The sequence below is a fragment of the Gambusia affinis genome, linkage group LG14, assembly GCF_019740435.1.
Source record: "Gambusia affinis linkage group LG14, SWU_Gaff_1.0, whole genome shotgun sequence".
NCBI classification, from domain to species: domain Eukaryota; kingdom Metazoa; phylum Chordata; class Actinopteri; order Cyprinodontiformes; family Poeciliidae; genus Gambusia; species Gambusia affinis.
In genome coordinates, this window is record NC_057881.1 from 25,279,654 (window position 1) to 25,290,772 (window position 11,119).

The window sequence follows — 11,119 nt, forward strand, 5'->3', positions numbered from 1 at the left end:
AAGACTCAACCCATCCGGTGTACGACTTTTCAAAATAAAAGCTCCTCCAGACTCAATACATAGAACGGACATATTTTATTAGTTCTTGCGCGGCCCGGTACCAATCGGTCCACGGACCGGTACCGGTCCGCGGCCCGGTGGTTGGGGACCACTGATTTAAAGGACGAACAGCATTTTCATCCGAAGTCACACATTATACTCCGATTAATTTTATTATGAAGATACATTTGAACTGGACGTATAAAATAATAAGAAAAATAATATTTCTAGCCTACACTTCAATCAATTTTCACACTTGAAAAGACTTTTATTTAACAGTGAATTCCTTGATATACATTGCATGTTTGTGTAACATATTCTGAAACAGAGACTCAGTTCTTTTATTTGAAAGAGATTTCAAAGATTCTGTAATTCCAGATGTCAGAATTTTTTGGGAAAAAAATTGAATTTGGTTAAGTTTATGAAATTGGCATAAAAAGAAATGAGTAGAACATTCTGCTGTTGTTAGCATACTGTATTTGAATATTTATTTCAGTGACATCATGCTTTCTGTGTGGAAAACTACCACCACGATTAAACCAAAGTCCACAGACAAACAGTTGAGGAATAAAACCTTGACTGCACTGGTAGCTGGGTGATGTTTAAATATTTATCTTTACAAGATTGCCTGTTTTTTAATAGGGCATGTTTATGACGCAAGTTTATCTCCTAAATGTTTTACACCATATGACTAAACACTGTTTTCCTCCATGTGTTGGGAATAAAAAGGTCAATTCTTTGGCATGGTGACAGGACAGTAAAACACCAGTTCCTAGAGGTCCTCTCTGTCAATACCAGAAGAAACCCTTGTGTTTTTGTTTTGACATTTATATCCAATTACATTTTGGGGAAACGTTTCCGAAAACACACAAAATAAAGAAGAAATAAAAAAACGGAAAAGCGCACGCAGGGTCAGTAGGTTCCTGCTTGGACTGCGCACAGGGTGAAAAAGTTCCCGCAGAGGGCTGCCGATTACATTCGGATGGCCAAGAAGTCCACAGGGGTTCTGGGGTTTGAGGCCTGACGAACCCTGGCCAGCCTCAGATCCCCCAGCCGTCGCTCCAGACTGCGCTTCCCTGTCAGGAAGAGGAGAGCGGAGGATGAGGTGGCTTTTTTAATTCTATAACAATACAATTAAATAATCCATCCAGTAAAATCAGATTAAAGCTGGCAATAAAAAGCAACTCAGGTTTTTATAGAAAGTCGTATTTCGATAACGTAGTTCACACTTCAAACAATGGGATTTCTTTTAACTGCTTTCCAGCAATTTATGGATGCTTTCTTTGGCAACAACATGAGAAGCAAAGTTCTAAGGCAATATATTTATCACAGAGTGGGGCAAAAAGCACATTATGGTAAACCGTAGTGGTGCCTTTGTTTGGAGATGAACAGTGCGTGTTAGCATTCGAGAAGTTGTTGTAAAAACTCACATTTGGCAGACATAGGTCCACTCACATGACTTTATTATCCCGTCTTTAGCTTCCCCATATAAGTAAGAATATTAACTCAGGGTTCAAACTCAAATCCTCAGAATTTACAAATAAAACAGTGATTTATTATTTATGGGCAGATAATCCAGCAAAGACGAGCAGAGAAGATCCTGCTGCGCTCTAGTTTTCCTCTTAGACCATCACACACGAAGAGAAAAAGTGTCTATTTATTTACTTATCCAATTGAAGACTTTGTTAGCCAACAAGTTAGAAAACAGGATTTTATAAGAAGGAAGAGTGTGGTAGCAATTACAAACAAGTATTAAAATACGCTAATTTGGAAATGACGTCATGTGATGATAAGATGAAATAATCACTAAACAGTCACTCTATTAAAATATTTTATTAGGTATAACTTTGAGGAAAAGTTCTCTTTGAAAATGTAAAACATCTTGTCCGATTGGGGTTTTTGTTTGTCTTTACTTTTACTAGGACACTCATGACGAAAATTATCAGACTCAACTGTTGCCACAGATTTCCAAATAAGTTGATTTGGCTGTGTTAAATTTAGGGCTGCAACTAACCATTAATTGATTTCTTCATAAGATATTTTGCCGATTAATCAGATTTAAAAAAAAAAAAGAAAAGTCAGATTTCATTTCATTATTCATTAAAACAGTTTGGTTTATTTCATGCAATATAAAAATTATAAATAAATAATTCAATTCCTTCTTTAAATAAGAAATCAAAAATTTTATACCCTAAAATGTGAAATTATAGTATTTCTTCAGTATGTGCTTGATCATTTGTAACAAATGATTCATTTGCAACTAAAAATAGACTTTTAATGACTTCAATACAGTAGAGGACTAATCTCATTATTTTTTGGATTAACTGATTAATAAATAGATGCAAAAGGTATATATATATATATATATATATATATATATATATATATATATATATATATATATATATATATATATATATATATATATATATACTTGGAGTTTAAAAAGGTGATTCTGTCGTCTACCGTGTTGAAGAAAGGAATGTCCTCCAGAATGGAGCTGCAAGACATTAACTAAAAGCTGGAGACGTTGCACTGCTTACTCAGACGATGCTCTAAAAATAAAAGCAATCAAATTCTTATCAAAATAACATGTTGGGTTTGTTTCGGGTTCGGGCCTATAGTCAGGTCGGGTTGGATTTTTTAAACTCTTCCTCACGCCAATGCTACAACATTAACTGTGATCATTTTCTTGAAAAAGATTCTCTGTGGATACAAACGTTTGTGTAGATGCGTCAGCAGGTCCCTGTAGAGCTGACGGTGTTGGGAGAGCACCAGCAGGAAGCTGAGACAGAAAAGCAGCTCCACCGCCTCGTATTGCACGATGCCTGTCTGGGCTTTACTGCCTAAAATTAGCCCTGGAGAAAAGAAAAACATGGAACTATGCAGAGAAGATCTAAATATGGTGCTTTTCTCAACTCTTTTATGGAAATGTTACCCTTGTTGCTGGACCTGATGAGCTTATTGGCATACTGAGCCATGTCCCAGATCATCTGCAGGAAGTAAAGCGGATTCTTAGCAACTGTTTGACCAAAGGGCAAACTCTGTGCACACACATGAAACCTGGAAAACAAACAAAAAAAACTGACATTACCTCTAGATAAGTATGTTCTGGGATTGACAAGGTGAACAATTATGTTCCAGGTCAGAGCAGATATTGAGTAACATCAGTTTAGTTTGGTATCGGTATTATCTTAATGAGGTTATTAGGTCGAGGTTGGTGAGTTTACATGGGAAGGCATGCGAGTCACGCGTCTCCTCCCTGACATGTTTAACATGCAGAAATCCTGACAACACAGTCAGGAGATGGCCGAAGATATCTTGTGGGGCTTCAAACAAAAACACAAGGAACGCAGAAAGAGTCAAAACTCAGTTGCTTTTACCTGCATGCGTGCAGCACCACCAGCTTGTAGATGTTCCTGTAGACCGCTTCCAGGGAGTTAGTCTAAAATGACGTGATTGTTTTGAAGCATGAAAGCAAAAAGAGAGAAATATTTTGTCATCTGAGTATTTCTGTTGCATGTTACACATTTCCTGTTCCGTGCGGTACTGCAAGTCTAGTTCTCAACAATGTGCCGAGAGTCAAACCTGTTGGTTTAAATTCATGACAGTTGCTGGCCAACCTGCAGCATTTATGTTGGCCTGGTAAAACATGGTGGGTGTGGATGAGCTTTGACTTATTGTCGGACCAAAGTCTAAAGGGGAGAACGCCGGCTTTCGCCTTGGATGTGAAACTGGGGGATGAATGTGGTCAATAGAGTTTGGCTGTTCATTTCACTGGACTTGGATAAGGTCTACCTATGAGGCATTTTGGGAGATCGGTCAATACTTGCATTCCGGCAATGGCAGAGGTAGAGAAGAAACCAAACTGATACGCCGATATTAAGTATCAGCCAATCGCAGATCTACCAAAATCAAGAAAATTAATAGCGATTTCTACACATCTATCCAGCCTAGTGTGATTGTTAAAGTTGCAACTAGCTGTAACAAAATAAAAAAAATCCAAGCTTTTTACTGGCTGTACGTTTTTCTAGCATCTATCAGAGTAGAAACCTAAGTTGAGTTTTAACATTTCGAAAATTTGACGAGGTCCTTTCATCTCCAACCTTCAAGTCCAAGAAGAGAGGATGACATTTGAGCCTAAGGACGGCCATCAGCTTCCTCTTCATTTGGTGTCCAGCTGAATGGAAAGACCCCAGAGAGAGGGAGTATCGTAGAGACAGGCCAGCGTAGCTGTAAGAGATTAAAAAGAATTTTATATATCAAATGTAGATTGTAAAAGATACATTTTTTACAATATACATTTTTGCATATTGTAAATATACAATGGATGTAAAAGAGCAAGCTATATGTCTAGTTAGCTGGCTACTTTTCTTACAACCATCATGGGTAAGTGCAAATTTGGCTATCTGTTAATATACCCTTGCTAGAAAGCTAACTAAATTGCATAATAAAATAAAAGCTATGCAGCTAGCATTTTATTTCCCTCTAGCTGATGGATGTTTTTTTGTTACATCCATTATGGGTTAGTGGAATTTTATGGCCAGTTGACTAAACAATGTTCAAGCCATACAACTTATTTATTTGTGATTTTTTTTTTTTTTTGGGACATTTCTGTCGTGACGCAGGTTTTGAATTTAATTAACAACAGTCTTACAGCAACCTTAAAAAGTCTCAAATATGAATTGTGGAAACCTGCAAAAACCCTGCTACAAAGCTCAGTGCCACGTCACAAGTACTGCATTTCATTGTCATCTAATAAAAGAAAAAAGCCTTGGCAAAGCACCGTATGCCAGGAAAAACATCTTCCATACAAGCAAATTAGTCATTTACAAGTTGGCGCAAAGTGCATGGAGGAAGAGATCAACACGGTTTACAAGAAACCATAAAGGAAAGGCAAAAAGCGCAATAACTTGAACCAAACACACTGCAGGTAATGGCTCAGCTGTCGACAGGTTTCACCTTGAATAGTCTTTATAGACGTCCAGGGACTGGGTGTCCAGCAGCAGCCCACACCACGGGAAGAGACAGTGAGGAGGCAACATGCGAATGTCCGTACAGGAGCCCACACTTCCCGGTAGCTGGAAGTTGACCGCCACCTTTTGTGGATTGACCATTAGACCATACTGTGGTACTCCAGCCAGCAAGGTCCTGCACCCAGGGTTCGAGTTCAGATTCATTTAAGTACATAAGAGTGTTTATCTAAAAACAGATCAAACGTAATTAAAAATTATTTCATGATTTTTAATTACGTTTGATCTGTTTTTATTTCATGACAATGAGGTTTCTCATGTATGAGCCATACTTCAGAAAGGTTTGTGCTTGATGTTGGTCTGGAGTAATAAGGAGGAAGTCGTCCACCAATCTCATCAAACACCTGAGAACCAAAGAGACAAGTGAGATCCAAAAACACTGCCCCCTTCTGGAGAAGATGGACCACAACAGGACGTTTCTGCCCTACCCTTTGTTTTTAGTGATGTCTTTGAATAGAACGTTCTCCATGTGGCCGTAACACAAACAACAGAGCAGACAGGACACGACAGATCCCTGAGGAATCCCTCGGCACTGGTGGTACGTCCTGCAACGCGAAGGGTCGTGCTTTGGAACAAGTGTATTAAACAAACGAGGATGTTTAGTAAGATAAGCATGACTTACTTCTTTCCATACTGAACTACGCTGCCTGTTAGCATTTGGGTGAAGAACTGTGAAGCTTCTTTGCCTCGGAGATCAGAGCAGAAATGCTGTAAAAAAGGGAAAACAATTTAGGTTAATGTTGTGGAAAATTTTATTTAAATCCCAACATAAAAGGGCTTCAGATTGTAATCCAAGTCTCACTTGTTCTACTAGGATGGCATGGTGGAGTTTTGCACTCTTCTGCAACGACATTAAAAATCCCTTCATGTTGGTGGATCCCATGTTGTCCTCCAGAAAGTCTGCCTATTGCAACAAAAGTGACAGCAAAGGACATTTTCTTTCCCCAAAAAGGAAAAGTGAAATGCGAGACACACTTTCGTAGTGGGCTCTGCTTTCCCCTAACGCCGCTAAAGAAATACAGATACAGTTCTTCAAAAGTCACTCAGCTAGAAACTAGAGACCAACTGTATATGATTTAATCTAAAGCTGTGGCAAGAAGAAGAAGAAGAAGAAAGAAAATAGATATATAAAAAGTTCTGTTTGCACTTTGCCACAAACGTAGGGAACAGATAATGCTAGTCTGTATGAAAGAAGCTGTACCCACTGAGAGACATGGTGGCAAGCAGCATCACGGCTGCTTTTCTTCAGCAGCTACAATAGCATAGCTTACATCGACACATTCACATGTATTAGATTGACTTAGTCAAAGGTTATTAAGTTAGGAAACCTAGATCAGACGAGAGAATAGCCCCAAAAAAAAGAAAAAGAATTTTTTGGGAAAATAAAATGTAAAAACAATGTGTCTATCACCTAAAACCCCTATTAGGTATGTTAAAGTTAGTGGCAGTGACAAAATCTCCACTGTGAGCTCCACTCACATCCACCTGTTAGACAAATAAGATAGAGTTCTAGGGATGCAAATAGCATGAATATTGTACTAACAATGGATTTTTTTTCTCAGCATGGTCATCAACATGTTTTATATGAAAAATCCAAGACGTAGATAAAAACAGCTGCTAAGATTGATGAAACAAACATAATTGGTAAGATTTTTTTACTGCAAGAATTACTAGTTGATTAAAATCAGCAAAATGAGACAAGAGTATGTTCATTTCATATTTATGATATTATATTGAGCATTGGCTGTAAACCAACTACATAAAGTAACTGTATATCCTTCTACAGCATAAAATGATCCTTCTAGCACTACACTAGTCGCATAGCATAGTCATCCACAAAGTCAAATAACAGCACCTGTCTAACAAAGGCCTTTTTCAGGCCCTCGTGGGAATCTGCCCAGATCTTGGCATAGCGGCGGATGGTGAAGAGCTGATCCTGGACGGTGCACAAGGCCTGGCCAATCACCTCTATGAGTTTGTCATGCGGCAGGCTCTCGTAGGCTCCACTCACATCCACCTGTTAGACAAATAAGACACCGATACAAATCTTCCTTGGTTGTCATTTTACAAAAACGGGTATTTCTCAATGGCTTGAGAGAAAAACCAAACGATCAGATGTTATGACTCACTTTGACAAAGTAGAGCGGTTGCGGTAGGTCTTTCTGGGCTGGTGCCAGAGAGCTCAGCACCTTGTGAATATCCGTCATCCCCCACACCGTGGAGCCGAGGAGGGAAGGAGTGGAGCGCACGCAGGCCCTCAGCATGTCCAGCAAGTCCCGCACTCGTGCCTGGAACAGCTGCACGAGGAGTTAGGTCACAGCTGTAACTTCCACAAGATAAGGTATCTAAAAGTCCCGGCGTACCCTCGTTTTGGGATCCGTTCCTATAACTCGTGTGATGGGCCTCATGCCGTCTGACTTGGGAATGAAACGAAGACGGGAGATGACGGTGCCTTTTGGGAGAGACGCTGCCTGAGCAGGAGACAACTCCTCCATCTGACCTTTGGAGAGGTGACCTCTGTGAAAACAAATGTTTTACTTTTAAATTTTTACTGTTCTGTATCCCAAACTCGGGTGTAAACAGAGAACCACCTCAGTGCATACTTGAAAGCCAAGTCCTGAAGTTTGGTCCAGACTTCCTGCCGGTAGAACCTGATGGCGTTCTTCTGCCCCACGCTCTCCGTGGCATAGAAACAAGCGCGGACGAGACCCACGACAAAGCCGTCCAGCAGCCAGGTCAGGAACTGACCCAGGATCTGCGTCCGGTACGCAAGCTCGCTGGGTGGGATTCGGCCTGTAAGCAAGACGAGCCGATTCAGAACATTAGAAACACGAACTGCAACTAAAACCGCACCAATCAGAGTTATATGGCAAAGTTCACTTCAACCAATCCAAGACCTCTGCTTTTAGGCAAACCAGAGTTTGGGTTTTAGGTCCTCATCAGAGTTCAATTGCGCATTCAGACCTCCCCAAATGAACCGGACTTTCTGGGGACTAAACGGTGTGTGTAACAGAACCTTTGCCTGCATGAACTGCAGCCATCTCTCAACCTTTCAATAACATAAAAATACCATATCTGACTTACCGGTTTTACTGATCTTCAACCAGTCGCAGTCATTCACCTTCATGTTCCACATCAGCTCAGCCAGCGACAGCCTCTCAAATTTGCCGCTGTGGAGAAAAACCCTGGCTTTGGCGAAGAAACGAACCCGGTTGTGGTCCGAGCCCCACATCTCTCGCGGAATCACAGTAGAGAGGCATTCTCTGACGAACAGGAAGACACGATGGGGCGCACAGTGTTTAGGTAATAGGGAGTTTAGCTCTCCGGGTCCAGTGTTATGCTCTTCGACCAAAGGGCAGATTCTCTGAAGGATCTTGCTGTAAGGGCATTTCTTGTGTTGTCGTAACAGCCGACTAAAGAGGGGAACCATGTTGAAGAACCTCTGGGGAAGCTTTTTTGGTTTCCTCTCTAAACCGTTCAAATACATCAAGCCCTCGAAGAAGACAACTCGTATCAAGTCTTTCCCTTGTAACCTTCTGGATCCATCGGTGCTCTTCTTCTTCCTGTTGAGAAGAAAGCTGTGCAGGCCTCTGCCGCCGTACAGGAATCCCAGCGTGCGGATAAAACATTGTGAGGGCGGCAAAGGAGGAAAAGCTCCTGACCGCCAACTGGGACCGCCCTCAGTTGATGGCATCTCAACTGTCTGTTTGAAACCAGTCGTCCCATTTTCCACATTCCTCCTAGACGTTGCTGGTTCCACAAATCTAGCCTGTCTTTCCTCAACCGTTTGCTCCTGATTGCTTTCTGTGTTTGATAACCGTCTCCTCTTTCCTGAGGAAGTCCCCGTCTCCTCCTCCAGCTGATCGAGTCCCCTCTTTCTTCTTCTCTTGTTCCCTTTTTCCTTTCTTCTTCTCCTAATCTGGCATTGAGCCAGATTCTCAACCTTCTGCCTTCTCCTAAAGCGCCGTGACCTTTGATCTCTTCCAAACTGAGACAAACTGCGCCCTCTAAGTCGAGGCTGAAGATGAAACCCACTTGAGTGTGGGCTCGTGGACACCCTGTCATACACCGGGACGCCGCACACCTGGAAAACGCACGAAGGTGGCACCGCCACGAATACGGAGCAGCTCTCCAGCAGGTAGCGTGTGATGTCTGTGCCCAGGCGCAAGGTGACTTTCTTCCACAGGTCACTGCCATGGACATAGGCGGCACTTTGGGTCACGTCTCCTTGGAATTTGAAGTGGTCAGCATCCCGATCCTCCTGCGGCAGGGCCAGCAGGTTGTAGCCATGCGCCAGCACGTTCCTTCTTCTTTTCCTTTTCATGGTGTTGAGAACAAAAGCCAGGACTTCTGGTAGAGTGCAAATCTAGCAACAATATAAAATGTTAAAACAATATAACATTATTAGGAAAAACAAACCTCTCAATATGATTGAGGTTGTTTTTGCATCAAAAACATGACATATTTATATTCTACTTTGAAAAGGAATATAAATACCTTCTCAAAGTACTGTTTATTTTCACAGTTACATAACGCCCTGTTTATTAACTGTGTTATTGGCTGGTATATTAAGGAGGCACAAACTCACACTTGTAGGGTTAGGGTTAGACGTTTTATTATAAAACATATAATAAATAAACTTTATTTATTAAATTTAGTTAATAAAAATCTGAAAAGTGTGAATTTGAGCCTCCTTATTATACCAGTCAATAAAATTCAGGACAACTAAATGAATTTAGAAGTACCCAATGTTTTTGAGTTATGCACTACTTTGCGCTGTTTTATTACATAAAAAGCATTAAAACATGTTTTTGTTACATGAAGAAAAAGGTCAAAGTGTATGAATATTTTTGGAAGACATTGTATTATCTCCCACTAGTTGTCAATATTTAGAATGTGACGATAATGAAGAGGGGTTTTGTGTCCTCTTCTTAAAGCTGCTGAGTTCATCTCACCTCGCTGCAGCTGGGACTCTGCTGTAGCTCCTTATCAAAGCACACAAACACACCTCTGACAAACGTTTTGAAGCGGCTCGAGTCTGACTGCTCAACCAGAACCGGCTTCTTTCCTTCCTTGAACTCGATGCTGTCAGCAAACTCCTCCAGCGTCTGTATGTGCCGATACAGAGACCGGAGAATGTTCAACACGGCGGACATATCAGCCGCAGACATAATAACTTAAAGCCTCCTAACTCACGGTAGACACGGAACCCGTCATGTTGGATACCAAACAAACTACTTCCTGCCTTGAGGCATTGAGTTCACCCGCCCGCCTTGCCGTTAGCCAATGAAGATTGGGTTTTCATATGCGTCCAATCAGAAAGCCCCATACTATAACGGTGAATCCGGTGTTCACCAATCGCCAACAAGAAAATGGTTGTTGTCATAGTTCCCCGGTTTGACGGATAGTCGCACGTGAAGGTAAATTAAAATAAAATAAAATTAAATTAAATTAAAATATTTGCATTTCAGCAACAAGTGTTTTACATGATTACACATAAATTGAAGTACTTAATGTTATTAAAATTAAAATATTTCTATTGTCTAAATTTTTTAAACAGACATCACTAAAAGAGAAAATTACTATTTAGTGAAAAAGCTGCATGGGTCGAAGGTGGTAGCAAACACATCTCGCAACTCTGCAAGGACAAGTAGGTAGACATGACGTAAGGATTCTGTACATTTGTGAATTATAAAACTGTTTTAGCTCCATATAAACGCTACTAAAACTAGGGTAGTCTTCTGATGAGGGAGAAACAATAACATTCACTGCAAAAACACTATAGTTTAGCTGGATGTACATCAAGGACATCCAGCTAAAATCCAGAGCACACTACATGTGAGCTCTGGATTTTAAAGTCCCTGTTCTCTCTGTGGTGTGACTTAAACAATCTCCCCGTATGTCTCCTAACCATGCTCTTCAACCAAAGGGCAGATTCTCTGAAGGATCTTGCTGTAAGATCCTTCAGAGATCTTGTTGTAGGATATATAAATATCCTACAACACTTCTCCATACACACCTGCACTCTTTTCTTCCCCTTGCTTATC

General features: G+C 40.8%; 1 protein-coding gene across 2 annotated transcripts; it reads right to left on the minus strand.

Annotated features, from left to right (window-relative positions):
• Positions 1-282: 282 nt before the first annotated feature.
• On the minus strand, positions 283-10,345 carry tert (telomerase reverse transcriptase). Of its 2 annotated transcripts, XM_044139058.1 has the most exons (17): positions 10,269-10,345; positions 10,028-10,180; positions 8,157-9,438; positions 7,676-7,865; positions 7,436-7,589; positions 7,202-7,369; positions 6,928-7,089; positions 5,875-5,976; positions 5,695-5,780; positions 5,501-5,617; positions 5,345-5,416; positions 5,002-5,190; positions 4,146-4,272; positions 3,423-3,484; positions 2,978-3,102; positions 2,760-2,897; positions 283-1,115 (listed from the first exon to the last, which is right to left on the minus strand). In XM_044139058.1, exons 1-17 carry the CDS (start codon positions 10,287-10,289, stop codon positions 1,012-1,014), a joined length of 3,252 nt encoding a protein of 1,083 aa, XP_043994993.1. In that variant the 5' UTR covers positions 10,290-10,345; the 3' UTR covers positions 283-1,011. The 2 variants fall into 2 exon arrangements, with proteins under 2 accessions (XP_043994993.1, XP_043994992.1); XM_044139057.1 differs by having other exon boundaries at positions 10,028-10,331.
• Between the last annotated feature and the right edge of the window lie 774 nt (positions 10,346-11,119).